At 38.7% G+C, this 21,207-nt stretch overlaps 1 protein-coding gene across 2 annotated transcripts in view; it reads right to left on the reverse strand.

Annotated features, from left to right (window-relative positions):
* The window catches only part of DNAH6 (dynein axonemal heavy chain 6), a 285,139-nt gene that overhangs the window by 241,924 nt on the left and 22,008 nt on the right, over window positions 1-21,207 (reverse strand). For both annotated transcript variants that reach the window (XR_005718342.1, XM_040224335.1), the window contains exons 5-10: window positions 11,853-12,120; window positions 8,154-8,288; window positions 7,945-8,065; window positions 6,985-7,099; window positions 4,711-4,879; window positions 1,781-1,897 (exon numbers count right to left, since the gene is read on the reverse strand). Coding sequence is in view for 1 of the 2 variants with exons in the window: in XM_040224335.1 (XP_040080269.1) it covers window positions 1,781-1,897; window positions 4,711-4,879; window positions 6,985-7,099; window positions 7,945-8,065; window positions 8,154-8,288; window positions 11,853-12,120 (925 nt within the window). In the remaining variant the exon portion in view is untranslated. The remainder of the gene's footprint in view (window positions 1-1,780; window positions 1,898-4,710; window positions 4,880-6,984; window positions 7,100-7,944; window positions 8,066-8,153; window positions 8,289-11,852; window positions 12,121-21,207) is intronic.

The raw sequence follows: 21,207 nt of genomic DNA on the forward strand, positions 1-21,207 counted from the left end.
CTTATTTCACAGATGCATGTACTGAGCCTCAGAGAGGTAAGTGGTTTCCCCAAGGTCAAAGAGCTTACTAATTGAAAAGCCAAGACTAGAATCTAGAGACCCTGATTACTAGTGCTTTTGCACCACAGTACACCAGCTAAGGACAGATTGTCCTTAGTCTCTGATTGGTCTATTAATCTGTGCTTGTACCTGAAGGAGGAAAGCGGAACTCTAACATGTCTTCCGGAATCCACCCTCCCTGGTTTACATGCCCTGTATAATCCCCTTCTCTTGGATATGGGCAGTATCTGTGACCATGATGGATGCCACAGTCACGATGAGGTTACATTACAGGGAAAGATGAAGGGACTTGGCAGACATAATTGACTGTGAGTTAATCAAGAATGTGATGGGACTTCCCTCATCGTCCAGTGGTTAAGAGTCTGCCTACCAATGCAGGGGATACTGGTTCGATCCCTGGTCTGTGAAGATTCTACATGCTATGAGGCAACTAAGCCTGTGTGCTGCAACCACGGAGCCCGTGTGCTGCAGCTTCTGAAGCCTGCGAGCCCTAGAGCCTGTGCTCTGCAACGAGAGAAGCCACAGCCACGGGAAGCAAACACACCGCAATTAGAGTGTAGCCTCCGCCCACCGCAGCTAGAGAAAGCCTGCATGCAGTAACGAGGACCCAGCGCAGCCAAAATCCATACATGAATAAATAAACATATTTAAAAAAGAAAGGGTGTGATGATCCATGGTAGACCTGATTGAATCAAGTGAAAGTTCTTAAAAGAGAGATTGGGCCCTTCTCAAAGGAGATTCTCCAGCTGGTCTTGAAGAAGCAGACAGACATATTGTAACTGGATGGTCCTCAGCTGACTTCCCTCAGGAAACCATGGACTTCAGTCCTATAGCTGCTTAGAGATAAATTTTCACAACTTGAGGGAAACTGGAAGTGGATCCTACTCCAGTAAAGCCTCTGAGGAAACCTCAGTCCAAACAACACCCAAAGGGCAGGCTAGAGAGGCCCTGAAGCAGAGAAGGAGCTAAAAGGTGCCCAGACTCCTGACCCACAGAGATGGAGGTAATAAATGGCTGTTGCTCTAAGTGGCCAATCTAGTGTCAATTGACTGCATAGCATAGCAAAAGCTGGATGTATGGAAGAAACCAACACAATATTGTAAAGCAATTATCCTCCAATTAAAAAATTAAAAATAGATACCAAAACAATAAAATCCTCTTAGATGTGACATATTTAAAAAAAGATTTCAAAGTGGTATTTACAACAGTGATTTCTTGGACTCACATTAGAAGGATGCCTATGAGTGAGTGAGTGAGTGAAGTTGCTCAGTCATGTTCGACTCTTTGCGACCCCATGGACTGTAGCCTATCAGGCTTCTCCATGGGATTTTCCAGGCAAGAGTACTGGAGTAGGTTGCCATTTCCTTCTCCAGAGGATCTGCCCGACCCAGGGATCGAACCCAGGTCTCCCGTATTGTAGGCAGACGCTTTAACATCTGAGCCACCAGGGAAGTCCTCTAAATTCATATACAGACTATATTCTTCTGATAGTATACCCCATCAAGCCCCTAATCTGTCTCAAATGAAAGAAAATGTGCTAAACTTTCAGATACCTTTTATGTAGAAGCCATGCTGTGCACAGAATCAATGCTCTGCCTTTTTCTTACGATCATTTTGGAGAAGTGACAAGAGTGAACCTGCTAATCATTTAACAGTAGAACAACTGCTTCATTTTCCAAGAAGTTATTTATACACAGATGTTAAGGGAGGAAACACATACCAGAAAATCTTCCAAAGAAGGCTGAAAGAGCAGTGACTCAACTGTCAAAATCAGTTCTGTGAGAAACATCGGGACAAGAGACTCATCTTCTTCCTGCTTCTCCAACACAGGGGCCCCCTGCAATGAGCACATGTGCAATGTTATAAAGATATAAGTTGTTGTTGGTTAGTCATTAAGTTGTGCCTGACTCTTTGTGATCCCAACGACTGTAGCCCGCCAGGCTCCTCTGTCCATGGAATTCTCCAGGCAAGAATACTGGAGTGGGTTGCCATTCCCTTCTCCAGGGGATCTTCCTGACTCAGGGATCAAACCCACGTCTCCTGGATTGGTAGTTGGATTCTTTGCCACTGAGCCACCAAGGAGGCCATAAAGATATTAAGTATCAAGGTCTAAAATAAAACACCCTCTGTATTACAAACTCATACAATTAGCTGATTTTATAATGTTGGCATGTCTTTCAAAGAATACTACCATAGAAATTAAAATATAAAGGCAAATATGGAAAGATTAGGCAATTATTTAAAACTTCTCTCCTTGTAAAAAAAACTATTAACAAAGTGGAAAGGCAAACCACAAACTGGAAAAATGTATCAGTAATGGATATAGCAGATGGAAGGTTGATTATATTTAAATAGAAATATCTTGATATAGTCAAAAGGAATATATACTAATAACATGATCACTGACAGTAAACAGAAATATACTTAAATGGAAAAATGGGCCGAGGTCATAATCTGAAATTTTTTTAAAGGAAATGCCAGTCAACATCCTCTTCTTTCTCTTTCTCTTGATACTTTATTCAGTAACATTTATTGAGTATTTACTGATTGCCAGATAGAGCTACGTATTCATGTAAATTTCATACCAACCATATGTAGTGGGTCTTAGTAGGTATCATTATTACTCCCATGAGAAAGTAGGATCTGGAGAAGGTAAAAAACCGAGGTTTTTCTCGTCACAGCACCTATCCCTTGTCGTGTACAGGGGTGGTAGTTAAAGGGACATAACTTTTTAAAGTAGTGAACTGAACTGAACTGAACACTACTTTACATCCATCAGATAGGCAAAGACTGAAATGAATGCTAACATCTAGATTGCATGTGAGCAAAAGTTCATTCTTGAACATTGCTAGAAAGGTTGTAAACTGACACAAAAATTTCTGGGAATTTATGCATCAATTCCAAAAGTCTTAGTGAGTGAACATATTTTTGACCCAACAGTTCCAGATCTATAAATTTCTTCTAAGGGGAAAAAAATCAGAGATGCATGGAAAATGTATAGATAAAGATGTTCTTTGCAGCATTGTTTAGAGTAGTGCAAAGTGATCAACAATAGAAAACTATTTACAAGATGTATAATACATTTCTACGTGAGAATGTTATATGGGAAAAAAATACAAATTGACTTGGGAGATTTTTCATAATATATTGCAAAGTGGAAAAAGCAGCTGATAAAGCAGAAAGTAAAGTATGATTGTCTTTTCACCCTTGGAAATAGATGTCTTGGTATAGTAGAGAATGCTTTTCTTTGTGTATTTCTGTGTTTTTCAAATTTTATGCACTTAGCATATATTACTTTTATAATTAGAAAGATAAATGTTACTTTCAAAATGTGATAGTATTGAGAAAAAAAAGGAACTAAGAACAAGGGAGGAGAGAAAGTAATGAAAAGACATATGCAATTAAAATTGAACTTTTACAGAAAATGAAAACTATTACAAAGAGCACCAGCCCTTGAAACTGCATAGTTGGGTTTCCTGGGGATATATAGAGATATGGAGGTAGGAAGCTTGATGAAACCAGATAAACATGTTTTGCTGTGTTTTTAGGTACCTGGTATGGCACCATCTTTCATATCTTTTTGCCTTTTCATACTGGATGTGAGAGTTGGACCATAAAGAAAGCTGAACACCAAAGAACTGATGCTTTTGAACTGTGGTGTTGGAGAAGACTCTTGAGAGTCCCTTGGACTGCAAGGAGATCAAACCAGTCAATCCTAAAGGAAATCAATCCTGAATAGTCATTGGAAGGACTAATGCTGAAGCTGAAGCTCCAATACTTTGGCCACCTGATACGAAGAACTGACTCATTGGAAAAAACCTTGATGCTGGGAGGGATTGTGGGCAGGAGGAGAAGGGGATGACAGAGGATAAAATGGTTGGATGGCATCACCGACTCAATGGACATGAGTTTGAGCAAGCTCCATGTATTGGTGATGGACAGGGAAACCTGGCATGCTGCAGTCCATGGGGTTGCAAAGAGTCAGACACGACAGAGCAACTGAACGGAACTGATGGCGCCATAATCCAAGATCGACTAGGGGAAAGTTTATTGGGATAACAGATAACATGCCTTCTCTCTAGAATGCATTGCTACTATTCATTTGTACTATTTAATCTCAAACATCTCAAATTACTCTAAGATCAACATCCTCCCAACTGAAAGCACCAAGGTTTGCTCCCATGAGTTTCTTCTTCTTGCCTCTAAAACCATTGTTTATCTTTCATTTATACCAATTTACCTGCTTCTCTGCCAGTTCATGCTCATGATGATCCCTGAACTATAAGCTACTTGGGAGCAAGTATTCTGTCTATGCTTTTCATCACTCTGTACCCAACACTGAGCATAGGGGTTGGTACACAGTAGATACTTAAGGAATATTCATGGAATGAACCCATGAAGAATCTTTAGCAAATGCCTGTGAGAGTGACTGCAATATTCAGCACAATGGATGTTTTCTCTGCTATTAGATACTTGCTGCTATGCTGATTTTCCATTCCGTATGTGCATAGTAGACTGTTTATACTGTGAAACTCTCTAAGCATTTCTCCTACTTTTTCCAGTACACAAAATAGCATAATTCATAGAGCATAGCAAGCACTTCTCAATGAATGTTGCCCAGTGAATTTTCTTAATTGTATCTGAATTTACCTTTTTATCAGTGACTTCAGGTTTCTCTTCTGTAATCCATTTCTGAATGACATCTGCTGAAGGTGTTCGTTTTAATTTGTCAGTGAGGTAATTCAAAAGAGAGCTAGCAGAATTTACTGTCAGGACATGCATTGTATTCTCAATTAGATAGTCATTTAGACGAATAAAGCTTGAAAAGAAAAAAAAAACACAGCTTCAGTTTTCTATACTCACTACATATTTTTGAAAGTGACTCTAAAGCAAGTATTTAAATTTTAAAATATAATTTCTCTTTGACTTTCTATTTATATTGTGATATCAGGGATTTACTGTCCAGAAGAGTTGTTCTTAGACATTCTTCACTCTAAAACACAAACATACTCAGATATATAGCATCAATTTAGCTAGACGTTCTAGCCATTCCATAGGATATTTAGTGAGCAATATAGTTATGAACAAAAGCACATAGCTCATCTAGCCAAAGGGGCCACAAGAGGTTTTATTTTAAGATGCTTTAACGAAGAAATTAGTAAATACACATCTGTGACTTACATTCTAATGGTAATGAAATCTTTGCTATTCAATAATTGTTGCTGGACAGCAACTGCCAACCCCAAGATGAACATTTAATGCTTCCCTACTTGAGTGTTTAGAATGCAAACTGAGTCAGCAAGGCATTAGGAATAACTTTTTATTCTGCTTAAGGGGAGCTTAAGGGGCCTCTAGCCTATGACAATAGTCTCAGGGACTGCTTCACTGCTTTCCGTTGCAATACAAGCATTATTATTCGATTATCTCACATTTAAGTGTTAGTCGCTCAGTCTCGTCCGACTTTTTGCAACTCCATGGACTGTAGTCCACCAGGCTCCACTGGAGTGGATAACCATTCCCTTCTCCAGGGGATCTTCCTGACCCAGGGATCAAACCTGGGTCTCCTGCATTGCAGGCAGTTTCTTTACCATCTCAGCCACCAGGACTGGGACACAATTAAGGTTAATCAAATAGCTGTAAAAGTTGGACCAAGTTAGTGAACACAGAGTAACAGTCATCAGTGTTTTCTAGTGCCACATGCACTCTTCAGGTAATATTTGATTATCTTGTTTGCAAGGGTTACTTGCAGTGATGAGGTTTTAGAATGATGCAGAATCCAGTTGGGTAAGCAGGTGGATCATAGTTCAGTTGGTAAAGAATCTGCCTGCAATGCAGAAGACCCCGGTTTGATTCCTGGGTTGGGAAGATCCACTGGAGAAGGGATGGGCTACCCACTCCACTGTTCTTGGGCTTCCCTTGTGGCTCAGCTGGTAAAGAATCAACCCACAGTGCAGGAGACCTGGGTTGGGAAGATCCTCTAGAGAAGGAAAAGGCTACCCAATCCAGTATTCTGGCCTGGAGAATTCCAGGGACTATATAGTCCATGGGGTCACAAAGAGTTGGACATGACTGAGCAACTTTCACTTTCACTTCACTTCAAGCAGGTGGAAGGTCCTGGTGAAGTCTGGAAGGCAGACGTTCTTCCCTGGTCTCCTGGTGACAAAACCTGACTCAGAAAGGCAGTGGAACTTGGTGTGGCTGCACAGCTGCCTATAATTCTTTAGGGACCAAGACAGGTGGAACAGGCCCTCCAGATCACTGGAAAGTCAAAGTGTCAGTCACTCAGTTGTGTCCAACTCTTTTCGACCCACAGACTGTAGCCCGTCAGGCTCTGTCCATGGAATTCTCCAGGCAGGAATACTGCAGTGGATTACCACTTCTTTCTCCAGGGTATCTTTCCAACCTAGGGATTGAACCCAGGTCTCCTGCATTACAGACAGATTCTTTACTGTCAGATCCACTGGAGAAGACTCCAAATCTCTATGTGCCTGGCTTCTTACTACCACCTGCCTGATGCTCCTGACTGGGCCAGAGGGAAACAAAACCTTAGAGATCAATGAGGAGTTCTTGGCCCTTGGACATACCCACCACTTTCTCTGGATGCTTTGCTGGATGGCAGCTGGAGAGGTGGGTTTCTGGGGCCTTCATTCAAGTTACCAGGTCCCCTAAATCCCTCATCACTACTAGCAAATCCTGTGATAAAGGCTTTAATTTTAAAAAGTTTTTTTTTTTTTTTTTTTTTTTTGCTGTGTGGCATGTGGGATCTCAGTTCTCCAACCAGAGATCGAACCCTCACTATCTGTATTGGGAGTGTGGAGTCTTAACCACTGGATCAACAGGGAAGTCCTGAAGGCTTTGACTTTTAATGAAATCTGAGAAGGATGGAAGCTCTAGTTTTTCTTGAAAGAAAGAATAACCATTTACCATGTCAGCCTCATGCAGTGATGCCTTTTGCTGGCCTGCTCTGTGTAGGTCATTTTCTCAGAGTCTCCTGTAGGCAACTCAATGAGACTTCCGCTTTCTGACATTTTAAAACGACCTATGAACAACAGAAGAGGCAGTAACAAGAATCCTTCTGTAAAAATTCCATTTCTTTCAATATGGATTAAGAGACAAGTAAAATTCAAAACTTACAAAATGCTTTGGTTCATGAGATATTTCAGATGCCAGGAAATAACCCAGTTATCCAAACAAATTCCACATCAAAGGATTTCAACTCAACAAAAGACGCTAGACAGCTTACTAACATTCCTTTTAATAGCATCTGATTTTCAGGAACACTTTTACTCTTCTTTTCTGCCTGCATAAAATTTTCCTTTAGCCTTCCTGCCAGGTGGGGCCAGTCCTGAGATTGTCTATACTAATAGGTCGGACATACATTAAAGCAGAGAGACCCTGAGTCAACTATCAAATGCTTGTGAAAGAAAGGTTCTGTAAACCAGTTTAGAAATACTATACACAAGCAGGGGTAATGCAAGAAAGATTCAGTATTTGCATGTTTTCCCCCACTTTAAAATATACAATGAATTTATAATCTATCAAGCAATGTTTAGAATAACTGAAATATAGGATCATTATTTTAAACTTAGGGGTTCCCAGGTGCCTCAGTGGTAAAGAATCCACCTGCAATGCAGGAGACGTGGGTTCTATCTCTGGGTCGGGAAGATCTGGAGAAGGAAACGGCAGTCCACTCCAGTATTCTTGCCTGGGAAATCCCATGGAAGAGGAGCCTCGTGGGCTATAGTCCATGAGGTTGTAAAAGAGTCAGACGTGACTTAGCAACTAAACAATGGCAGTTTAAACTTAAGAAAAGTAGAAAGAAAACAAGTTAACATTTCAGAAAGCCACCACTTCCAGTCCAGTGACATTCTTTCCCTTTCATACCCTCAGAAGATTCACGTATGCAGTCATCAGGAATAAACCCTGCAGCACGCAGAGCAACTCGACAGGCTTTTCTGACCACATCTTTTGCCTCGTTTCGAAATTCTTCTAGGCGCTCTGTCACCTAGACATTGATGAATATATATCATTAGTGGCACCAAAGTATCAAAAATGGGGGGAAACTCTTGAAACTGATAGACAAATTTTCTCACCTCTCCTAGCCGTACAACTTGTGCAGCTTTAAATTCTTGCAGGGTGTAGGTATGATATTTTTCAATAGAACACAGTCCCATAAAACTCAATTGGTAACACAATTCATTTATTTTAAGGAGAGCTGGTCGCAAATACTGAATAAAAATAAAAAATTATCACTGTTTAGTTAAAAAAAGGTCAACTTTTAAGGTATAAAATATTTGGAAAGCAAGAATGGGAATTAAGAAAAATAAATAGTTCTATATGTTAATTTCAGCTACAACTACAAAGAACATACATTAAAAAGGGACACTTTTGAAATTATGTTCTGGAAGTATTTTTTTAATTATCAGATTTAATTTGTCTGAATTCCTTTCTTTTCATTTTGAATACACATGCTTTAGCTATAAAGTTGAGGGCAAGAAACAGAGGAGTGGGCAATATCTTAAATTTCACTGGGTTTGACTAATAGCTAGTAAAAGATTCTTAGTGTTCCTGACGACTTTACAATGTCCAGTCACCATGATAATGGAGGTGCCCATCTATTGATCTAAGAGGCTATGATATAGAACAAAGACAAGTTTAACTCTACAATTTCAGTGGGTAACAGTCACTATTAAGAATCTATTTTGCAATGTGGTCTGGGAAAATGAGTGGAATTATTTGTGGAATAATGTCATATAATGTAACTTAATCTTCCACTATGCCATCATCATAAATCTGGGTTCTAGGATGTTGGCTTTGAAGACATATGTTCCGAGATTGTTTCTAGGTCGTTCCTCCTTGCTTCTAATCTAATCAGGAGAGAAGCAGATGCATTATCTTTTTAAAAAGTTTAATTTACTTATATATGACACTGGTTTAAGTATTATATACAGCACACTCTTGGACTCCTTTCCAGGAGTTTTTAAAACAGGACAAACAATAGTCATTTAGACCTCATGAAATAGTGTTTTAATTATTTAAGTACAAATAAAAGGAAGTTACAATTAGTAGAGTCCTCAGTGAAGAGATTTATTTGAGAAAACATGTCATGTAGCCCCTAAGATTCATCTCACGGAGGAATTTTCATGATAAAAAGAAGCAAAATACAATACTGTAAATCAACTATGCTTCAATTTAAAAAAGAGGCAGAAGTTTACAGGCTATGTCTCTGAGTTGAAATAAGATATTAAATGAATTAATATGAAAACAGGAGTAGAAATGAGACTGTAATCACAATTGGGCAGCAAAAGTAAGAAAGTCCAGTGTATTGTGGAAAAAAAGTCCTTGAACCAAAAATATAAGTTCTGTTAGTAAAGGGATAAATAGCTAGGATCCAGGTGGACAGCAAAACTGGTATTGATGGTCTGCCAAAAAGTGAGAGTTTCATAGTGGGAATTTGGGGGATATATATAAAATCTGAGAAATTACTTTGGCTTAACTTAAATATCTGGCTATCAGCATAAAGGACAAACGTGAAAGTTGTGAATGTAACAAAGACTGAAGGTGTTTTGATTTTTCCTCTCATCATTGTTTCTGCTGTTAGCAAATTTCAGATGGAATTTGGGTTAGGTGGTTCATTCCTGGGCTGGTATATCAAGAGTGCCCATTGAAAGTGATAAGCATTAGCATTATTTTAATATTTTATAAAAAGTATAAGTGAATATAACTTTAAAATTGTAAATCACTATGTTGTACACCTGAAACATGTAATATTATATGTCAATTGTGCCTCAATAAAAATTTAATTAATTAACTGAAACACAACAGTCAAACTACTAGAGTCAATAATAAATTCTGCAAAATTTTAGGAAACAGGCTCAATATACAAATGTCAATTGTATTGCTATATAGAATATACACACACACACACACACACACACACACAATTTATATATGGGGCTTCTCAGGTGGCTCAGACAGTAAAGAATCTGCCTGCAATGCGGGAGACTTGGGTTCAATCCCTGGGTCAGGAAGATTCCCTGGAGAAGGGAAAGGTTGTTGATAGGTGGATGGATAAATAAAACATATGTATCCATACGATGGAATATTATTTACCGGTAAAAAGAAATGCCATGATACTACATAGGTCCATCTATGTAGCAAACATGCTAAATTTAAAAAGCCAGTCACAAAGGACCACATATTTCATGTTTCAATTTATTTGAAATGCACAGAGTGGACAAATCAAGAGAGAGAATATGTAGATTGGCAGTTGATCAGAGCTGGGGCAGGGGTTGGATTGGGGGAGTCAGGGAAACATGATGCCAATCAGGGAGAGTGATCACTCTTTTTGGAGTGATAGAAGTGTTCTAAAATAGACTATGGTGATGGCTGATCATTCTATGAATATATTAAAACCATTCAATAGTATACTCTAAATGAATAAATTGTATGAATTCTATTTCAACAAAGTTGTTATAAGGAAATGTGGGCACAGATGCTAATAAGGTTGGTTACTAAAAATAATAAAAAGAAAAATTTCAAGGATATCCCTTCAACATGGTCAGAAAAGAATGAAAAGAACCAGCCCTCCTAGTTAACTTGTAAATATAAGACTAGTGGTGTGTGGTAATGATAGCATCTAATATTAATAGATATTTAAACCAACACAATGGGTCTTTCGGTTGTATCAACCTAAGATTAAAATGATGTGAACTTTCTAGTCTGCTTGGACTACATAAAAGAGAAGATATTATCCAGGTCAAAGGACTATTGGTATGAATGGTGGGCAAAGAGAATGACAACTCTCAAGCACATGATATAAGAAAACAAACTTAAGGATTGAGAGGTTAAAGGGAGGAAGAACTATTCTATTTATCTAGGAATAAATTAATGAAATATATAATGTCTAAGACATGGTAAAAGATGAAAGGTGGTAAAACAGTGGTAAAATAGGTTCAAATGATTGATAGATCCTTAGTGAAATTAGAGGTCTAGGGGCTGAGTTTGCTATCAAGAAGGATTAGAATCTATTCGACAACTCAGAATGCTTGATTGGATGGAGGACTTGAGATGGTACATCTTATATACCTGTTTTTGTACTAACATCTTATGTGAGCTGTATTTCTTTCAAGTTCATTTATTGTGCAACTGATGTCTTGGTAACTATCTTTCAGATTACCATATGCAAAGAGAAGGAAATGACCAGTAAAATGCAAACTTGAAGTTTCTGATGTGAGAGGGTGGTGATTCGGTGTCATAAAATAGACATAAAATAACAGTGATTACAGTTCATTCCCAGGAGCCAATCAGAAAACTTCTACTGCAAGTTGAAATTCAAGAAGTAGAGATTTTAAATATGGCCACATACACTTTAATAGTTCCTTTCCCATGATTATCCCCTCCTCCAAAGTAAACACTAAAAATTTCCCTACTGTTTGAATTCATGATTGAAAACACATGCTACATTGGGAGATACTGGCCCATGAAAGCAAGCCCACAAATTATTTTGGACCATATAGTCCAGAGGGTCTCATAGATGAGAAGAAGTAATGGGACTTGCTAGCCTGTTCTGTTCAAGAGGATACAAAATTTTCCTGATCAACAACAAAGGGAATCGTGAATCTAAACCTCTAAGGCTGCTTCTAAACAAAGGGGACTTGTGCAAACCCTAGGTGAAATGTAGAAACACAAATAGGACAAAAACTGTCAATTCTCTTAAAAGAGGAAATATTCTATTTTTGAGATTTTTTTCTGTTAGTAATTCTTTTGAAATATGATTAACAAATACATACATGGTTAACAATGAACAGATCTTTTTGTAGAGATTTTCGACATCCACTGATTTTTTTGGAGCGAACATTCTTCTTCCACACGTTAAAAGCCTTCCATTTCCGAAAAAGTGAAAATATGGGAATCTTAGTGAGTTCTCTGTGATATAGGTATTCCTGCTCCCATCGATCAATTTCGATAAATTCAATGTCATTATTATAAACATGTGTTACTGCCTTTTTGCTAATAGTATAATAGTCGTTTTTATTGATGTTCTCATAATTCACAACCCTATGAACAAATAAAAATTGGAGCAAGTGAATACAGTATTCAACATAAAATTAAGCAATTGCATTACTATTTTGTTTTAAAAAGGAAAAAGATTTCTGGAAAACAAATGTTTCAAAATTTTAAAAATTCTGACAGACCCACTTTTAGACTGAATAAATTATTCAAAAAAAGGGAGCTGCTTTTAACAACAGTTGGACTTACCATAACTCAAGAATTTTACAATTTTGGCAATATGTTTGATAATTTCAGTTATGTGATTTTTATAAAAACAAACCAATTGTGGATTTTTAAAGTGAAAGATACTTGGGAATAAGTTTTTATTTATCATTGATTGTTTAGAAACTATTCAATAATAATAGTTTGAAAGAGTTTTGCTCTACCCAATATTGACAGAATCATGAAAAAGATCAAAACAAGAAAATAAGAATTAGATTAAAATCAATACCCAGATTAAACTTTAAAAAGTCCAATTTATCATCACATATCAAAATAACTGTTAATGAGAAATTGCTTATTTCAAGATATTCCTCTTTCAACTGTCATTAAGGGTATTCTTCAACCTCATTCATAATAAGAAATAGATCAAGCAAAGAAGTAAAGCAAGAATGGGATAAAAACCAGAGCACAGATAGGAGCGGGAAGCAAAGGAATGAGAATAGAAAGGGTGATTCCCTAAAACTTCTTAAAATCTTGCTTACTGACACAAAGATATTTTCTGTAATTTTAGCTATAGCACTGAAATATTGGATATTATTTAAATGTTTATTAACAGACCAAGTGCAAAATATGACATGACAAAAACAAAACCTCGAATTGTTTCTATGTTAAACTATGCAAAAACTGTAGTTATTTATGTTATACAATAATTCTAAAGATTACTATAAAAAATTCAGACAGGAACCCTCCAGTGAAAATCAACTGTTTCCCATTTCTATTTTTCTCTTCCAGTCCTTAGCTCTGCATTTTGAACCTGAGTTCATGATCTTTAGCACAGCCTTCAGGTCACATGTAAAATACCTGAAATTACACTTAAACAAATTTATGTACATATGCGTGATAAGTTTTTTAAGGGATTGGAACAAAATTCTCATATCCTTTGTGTCTGTTAATCAAAAAAATGATGAACCAGTGGCAAAAATGATTTTTTAGGTTTTAATTTCTATTTTTGTTTTAATAACACTAAGACAAATATTTAGAAATTAGGGCATACAGGGCCAGAATGAAAGTGAACTCAAAGCAAGAGCTCTTCAAGTGAGCACAAAAAGTAACTAGGGGGCTGGTGGGCTGTGCACTGGGAGAATCTCAAACGTCTTTCCCCCAATTCAGTGCTGTAACAGAGGAATTTCAACTTGCTTAGCTCCTACCTAACAGCACTGTCGGAGAAGGCGATGGCACCCCACTCCAGTACTCTTGCCTGGAAAATCCCATGGATGGAGGAGCCTGGTAGGCTGCAGTCCATGGGGTTGCGAAGAGTTGGACACGACTGAGCAACTTCCCTTTCACTTTTCACTTTCATGCATTGGAGAAGGAAATGGCAACCCACTCCAGTGTTCTTGCCTGGAGAATCCCAGGGAAGGGGGAGCCTGGTGGGCTGCCGTTTATGGGGTTGCACAGAGTCAGACACGACTGAAGTGACTTAGCAGCAACAGCACTGTCTGACTCTGTCTGTGTTCCAACTGACTCACAGCAGAAACATTTGGGGAAATGCCAGGTATTACATGTTGCTGTTAAGTTGTATAGAAAATGTTAAAATGTTTTTCCTTTTTTCTTTGTTAACAGCTTAACATATAATTAGGACATTCTTCAAGTGATTCTCTACAAAGGGGGAAATTTCAACTTGTTTCTGAAACTGTAATCAACCTTAGATGTTTCATTAACTTCAGTCATCCAACGAACCTAAAAGCAAGAAAAACAGTTCACTAATGGCCCTGGTGTGTGTGTGTTTAGAAAACTTACTCTGTGTGGGTCTATATGCTACTAAAGGCTCTTCGATTGATAGAAGATAGCAGGCATGGTCCATGACATTGAATTTTAACTTGTTCTCAGTGCCACAAAGAGATCCTTTTTATTTACATTTTCCTATCTATTCAAGATTCTCATTCTGAAACCCCTAAGCCTTTTCTTCCACTCTACATCTCTGCTCCTCACAGGGCAAACAAACACATGAGAGTCTTTTTAAAATTTGGATCATCAGCATAAAAATCACCTGGGGTGCTTAAGAATCCAGATTTCTGGGTCCAACACAGAACCAGAATCTTTATGTATTGAACTTGAGAGTCTAGCTTAGCAAATTTCCCATTCTCATGGGACACACAATAATGTTTGTAAACACTGAATTCTATTTGAAAGCAAACCAACAACAACAAAACCATGGTGGTGACATGATGAGCTGTCTTTTGTACCTTCATTTGGAAGTCTTGTCCCAGAACTTCCCTGGTGGTCCAGTGGCTAAGACAACATGCTCCCAGTGCCGGGGGCCTAGATTGGATACCTGGTCATGGAGCTAGATCCCACATGCCACAACTAAGAGTTCGCATGCCGCAACTCAAGATCCCACGTGCTCCAACTAAGACCTGGTGCAGCTAAATAAATAGTAAATTAAAATAAATATTTTTTTTAAAGAAAAACTTCACTGTACCTTCACTGTGTTTTATCCCCTTGAGTACATTTTTCATGCTTTCCTCCAAAGAGAGATGGAGAGATTTCATCAGCTTTTTCTACCTTTCCTTGTATTTGAATACGTTTTCTCTACATTTAAAAATGTATAGAACTTCACTTTAACTTGTAGAAAGCTTTCCTTTATCTTCCTTTTTTTCTTGACCCTGTTGCCCATTTAACTTAAAATCCCATGTCATCTTCCTTCTCTTAAACTTCCTGTATAATGGTTGTATCCACCCCCCATTCCTTCTTGTTGCTCAGTTGCTAAGTCACATCTGACTCATGGCAACCCCATGGACTGCAGCACATCAGGCTTCCCTGTCCACCACTCTCTCCTGGAGTTTGCTCAAATTCATGTCCATTGAGTAGGTGATGCCATTCAACCATCTCATCCTCTGCTGCCCCCTTCTCCTCTTGCCCTCAATCTTTCCCATCACCAGGGTCTTTTCCAATGAGTGGCTCTTTTCATCAGGTGGCCAAAGTATTGGAGCTTCAGCTTCAACATCAGTCCTTCCAATGAATATTCAGTGTTGATTTCCTTTAGGATCAACTGGTTTGATCTCCTTGCAGACCAAGGAACTCTTAAGAGTCTTCTCCAACACCACAGTTCGAAAGCATCAATTCTTTGACACTCAGCCTTCTTTATCGCCCAACTCTTACATCTGTACATGACTACCAGAGAAACCATAGCTTTGACTATATGGAGCTTTGTTGGCCAAGTGACATCCTCTGCTTTTGAATATGCTGTCTAGGTTTGTCATAGCTTTCCTTCTTAAAGTTTCTGAAAACTAGTCTTCTTCCTCACTACTCTAATATCGTGATTCTCTTGAGGATCAGCAGGAATTTCCTTTAAGCCCAATCCATTTGGTAGGCAGAGGGACAGCAGGGTCAAGGAAAGCTTTACAAAAGTTAAAGAAGTATATGCACAGTTCTCTGGAATCCTATTCTGCTTAGACGCTCTAGTTTGCTCCCGAGAGGCTGAACCCTAAATATACTCCTGGACTGCTGTGTTTTACTCCTCACATTGTAAACTTTGGTGTTCATCTGTTCCAGGATTGATCCTCTACTCCAAAGTGAGGGCTGCCTATTCAGCACTTCTTGGCATTCAGAATTCAGCCTCAAACTTCAACAGCTTCCATTGTTTTTGTTTTTATTTGTTTATTTATTTTTTGACTTTGTGTGGCTTGCAGGATAGTTCCCTGATCCGGGACTGAACCTGTGCCTTCAGCAGTGAAAGTGCACGGTCCTAACCACTGGATCACCAGGGAATGCCCTCAGCTGTCTCCTTTGGATATTTGTTTCATCAAGGCCTTTCTTTGAGAAAATAACCAGGAAAATTAGTCTTCCTTTAAGACCTCAAAAAAGAACTTTTTAAATTGCTGTGCTCTAAAATTCCTACTTTGCTGATAAATGACTTTATGACCCAATTAACTTAAACAGAGATCCTTGGACAGTTAATCAGGCTGAGAAGAATGTCTTGAATAAAATTATACTTAACTGTGTTTAACTGGAAAAAAAAAGATGCTTGCTGTCTTTTCTTGCTGTTCAATGTAGAATCATGGAATCCCTTATCAAATTATTTTGTGATAGAGTCTCTGTCCATCTGAAATGAAACTTAGACTCAAGGCTTCTATGAATGTCCAAAACAATGTGTCATGTTAAAAGACTTGTATGGCCTATTGTGGGAGGTCATCCACTGTCCTGTTATTCTTCATTTCAGATAAATGAAATTTACTGTGGTTCTAAAAAGCATTAATTTCTTCTCTTGATTTCTCTAAAACAATCTCAATGTGATTTGATATTTCAAATAGCATCTTTAAATCCTGAAAGCTGATGCTGTGAAAGTGCTGCACTCAATACGCCAGCAAATTTGGAAAACTCAGCCATGGCCACAAGACTGGAAAAGGTCAGTTTTCATTCCAATCCCAAAGAAAGGCAATGCCAAAGAATGCTCAAACTACCGCACAACTGCACTCATCTCACATGCTAGTAAAGTAATGCTCAAAATTCTCCAAGCCAGGCTTCAGCAATACGTGAACCGTGAACTTTCTGATGTTCAAGCTGGATTTAGAAAAGGCAGAGGAACTGGAGATCAAATTGCCAACATCCGCTGGATCATCCAAAAAGCAAGAGAGTTCCAGAAAAACATCTATTTCTGCTTTATTGACTATGCCAAAACCTTTGACTGTGTGGATCACAATAAACTGTGGAAAATTCTGAGAGAGATGGGAATACCAGACCACCTGACCTGCCTCTTGAGAAGTCTGTATGCAGGTCAGGAAGCAAGAGTTAGAAGTGGACATGGAACAACAGACTGGTTCCAAATAGGAAAAGGAGTACGTCAAGGCTGTATATTGTCACCCTGCTTATTTAACTTATATGCAGAGTACATCATGAGAAACGCTGGACTGGAAGAAACACAAGCTGGAATCAAGATTGCCAGGAGAAATATCAATAACCTCAGATATGCAGATGACACCACCCTTATGGCAGAAAGTGAAGAGGAACTAAAAAGTCTCTTGATGAAAGTGAAAGAGGAGAGCGAAAAAGTTGGCCTAAAGTTCAACATTCAGAAAACGAAGATCATGGCATCTGGTCCTATCACTTCGTGGGAAATAGATGGGGAAACAGTGGAAACAGTGTCAGACTTTATTTTTGGGGGCTCCAAAATCACTGCAGATGGTGACTGCAGCCATGAAATTAAAAGACACTTACTCCTTGGAAGAAAAGTTATGACCAACCTAGATAGCATATTCAAAAGCAGAGACATTACTTTGCCGACTAAGGTCCATCTAGTCAAGGCTATGGTTTTTCCAGTAGTCATGTATGAATGTGAGAGTTGGACTGTGAAGAAAGCTGAGTGCCGAAGAATTGATGCTTTTGAAGTGTGGTGTTGGAGAAGACTCTTGAGAGTCCCTTGGACTGCAAAGAGATCCAACCAGTCCATTCTGAAGGAGATCTGTCCTGGGATTTCTTTGGAAGAAATGATGCTAAAGCTGAAATTCCAGTACTTTGGCCACCTCATGGGAAGAGTTGACTCATTGGAAAAGACTCTGATGCTGGGAGAGATTGGGGGCAGGAGGAGAAGGGGACGACAGAGGATGAGATGGCTGGATGGCATCACTGACTCGATGCACGGAAGCCTGAGTGAACTCTGGGAGTTGGTGATGGACAGGGAGGCCTGGCGCGCTGTGATTCGTGGGGTCACAAAGAGTCGGACACGACTGAGCAACTGAACTGAACTGAACTGAGTGATAGAACATGCATCCGTTCATCTTTAAACAGATGCACTAGACTAAGACTGCAAAAGTATAAGCCTTCTGATCGAGAATTTTGAACAACCGCCTACTGCTTATGTCATTAAATCCAAATTATTCTGCTGGGTGTTGTGACACTCTTCTGTCCATGTTAGTTCTTTCCCTGACCACACAATTGCCCTTTTTAATTAGGCTGGTCTCTCAGTCATCTGAGGCTTACGATGGTTGTCTCAGCACATCTTAGACTGTGCTAGAACGCATGTGCATGTCTGTCCACCTGTTCCCTTTGGCCCTCCTGATTTCTACAAACAAGTGAGTAATTCCTTACCTGCTTTTAGGTGCTGGGGTGAATTAGATGAGTCAAATCTAAGTTGTCTCATTATTACACAGTTTTAATCACAGTTTATTACATAATGTTATGATTTGAACATGTTTATTGGACAAAGGTAAACAAGCAAAAGCCTGGAAAGAAATTAGCTATTTCCTGAGTTTCACATTTGTAAACCTCAACCTATTTGATGATGGTCAGTATCATGATTCAGTATGCATTTAGATCTAACTTTAACTAGAGAAGAGTAATGGCTTGCTTTGCTTCTGGTTTGATTAACCAGAAATGGTAAAAATAACTGATAAGGAACTCCTAGAATATTAGACTAAAGCATAACTTCCAAGTTTCTTCAATAATACAGTGCTCTGTGGTCGTGGTTTTCAAAGTGTGGTCCTTGGAACAGCAGCATCAACATTATGTGGGAACTGCAAATTCTCAGGCCTCCTCCAGACCAACTGAATCAGAAACTGGGGGTGGTTAACAATCTACATTTTAGCAAACCCTTTAGGGCCTGCTGGAGAACCACTGTTCTAGCCCCATGGCCTACAACTCTGATTGAATATTGGGATCATCTCATGAGTTTTAAAGAAACGCTGTTGCTTGGGCTGCACAACAAACCAATTAAATATAACTCTGGGGGTGGGTCTTGGATGATTCTAGAAGCCAAAGCTGAGAACCACTGCTCTAGGTTCTTCAAATTTTTGTATAAAATGAAATAATCATCCACTAAATTGTAACATTGCCAAAATGGTGTGTGTGTGTGTGTGTGTGTGTACGTCTGTGTGTGTGTTGAAAGGAAGACAATCTGAAACTGGGATTTTTGATGATTCCAAGTGAAAATACTAAAGATCCGTGGTGTTTCCACTTGATTGAAATTTCTACACGGACTAGCCCAAGAAAGCTGTCACTGTGTTAGACAACCTGGAGAGGTTTCTGATAATGTGGCTTGAAATAATCTTTTCCTTATTATATAATATATGCCTCATTGTAGTGTTTTTTTTTTAATAGTTATGACTTCATGTAACTAGAAACACTTTCACTTGAGAAAGCTGATATTTATCTGCATATTGTTTTAGGCTATTAAACATGTAATTTAGACGAAAGGATAGAATAGCTTTAGTTTGAAATTTTAAAAGCTGTCTAAAAATTATTTTAACATAACTGGCTTAGAAACTATCTGAAAACCAACTCAATCACTTAGAAAGTAATATGGCCTGAGCCCAGTATAGACTTTTATATAGTCCTAAATCACATAACTACGTTTCACAGAATTCTAATCCCAACAGGTATCCCACAAGAATGGGTTCTTTGGTTATACAGGCTACAGTCCATAGGGTGCAAAGAATCAGACATAGCCGAAGTGATTTAGCATACACTCAGGCACCTAGACGGCTAGGACAGAAACTACTTCCTGCCTTCTAAGCAGGATCAGGCTTTGCTTTTGCATGGGACTCCTTGCAGCAATCCAACAGCTACCCCAAGCTGTCCTTTCCCAAGGTGACAACTCAAATGCTAAGACATGAGATAAACAATGCGTCCACTCTGGCTTAAGAGGAGTCAATATTTCTTCCAATAAGTTTAAGCATAGATTTTAGGGTTCCTGCAGAGACATGCCCAGAGAAAGAACCAGTGTACTATGGGAAGTACAAAGCTATGGCTCCCCATAGCTTATTTATAATTCATTTTTTGTTCCTCTCAATGCAGATGTAATTTAGAAGTCAGGGGTCATTTTTATCATAAGCAGTGTTGCCTAGAAACAACTGATATACTACTTTGTATCAGGTTACCAGGGGAACAGAGCTTCAGAGTTAACCAAAGGTCAGATTCTCATGAGAAGAGTGAGCTCCTCTAAAGCAATGCTTCCCACAGAGCATGTTCTAACACGTCTGAACAATGATAACATTTTATAAGGCACACTGGTGAAGACTTAATTATAATTTCTTTGTACTATAATAAGAAAAATAAAACATGAAATATTCAGGGAAATATTCAATATTGAATTTTATGAAAAGTCCAGATAAAGTCTTAGCTCATAAACAACTGCACCTGTGACCATAGCTTTTTTGAAGTAGATACTGCATTTTTAATCAAGACATGATGGGTAGTCGGTTCAAATTCTTAAAAATCACCACTAAGGAATACTGCTTATAGGAATGGGAGATAGCAAGTGGCAGGTGATGATTTATTGCTCTGTCTCCAATGAATAGAAACTCCCTTTTCTACTGATCAGAATTTGGATCACCTGTTCTTTTGAAATTATGTGCCAAAGATACATGCTGCTGCTGCTGCTGCTGCTAAGTCGCTTCAGTCGGCAGCCCACCAGGCTCCCCCGTCCCTGGGATTCTCCAGGCAAGAACACTGGAGTGGGTTGCCATTTCCTTCTCCAATGGGTGAAAAGTGAAAAGTAAAAGTGAAGCAGCTCAGTCGTGTCTGACTCCTAGCGACCCCATAGACGGCAGCCTACCAGGCTCCTCCATCCATGGGATTTTCCAGGCAAGAGTACTGGAGTGGGCTGCCATCGCCTTCTCTGGCCAAAGGTACCACCATTATTTAATTCTAACAGCTTTTCCTTTTCTTTCTTTGATGATTGCCATGTTGAAATTTCTTATTACAAAATGACTTAAAACCCAGTCAAGCATTTCCACATGAAGTATTTCAGAAACAATGGTGAGGCTTTCTCTCAGACATAGATGTTACTCTGTTTGACTTCATAACTTTTACTTAAGTTTAAATTCTTAATGACTTAAAAAAATCACTAGAGAGCCATTTGAAATTTTACCTTTCCAAAGTTGAAGTTTTGCTGTGAATTCCTAATCTTTGTCAGTATGTGTTAATATGTTTTCA

Source organism: Oryx dammah, unplaced genomic scaffold (assembly GCF_014754425.2).
Source record: "Oryx dammah isolate SB20612 unplaced genomic scaffold, SCBI_Odam_1.1 HiC_scaffold_25, whole genome shotgun sequence".
Taxonomy (NCBI): Eukaryota; Metazoa; Chordata; class Mammalia; order Artiodactyla; family Bovidae; genus Oryx; species Oryx dammah.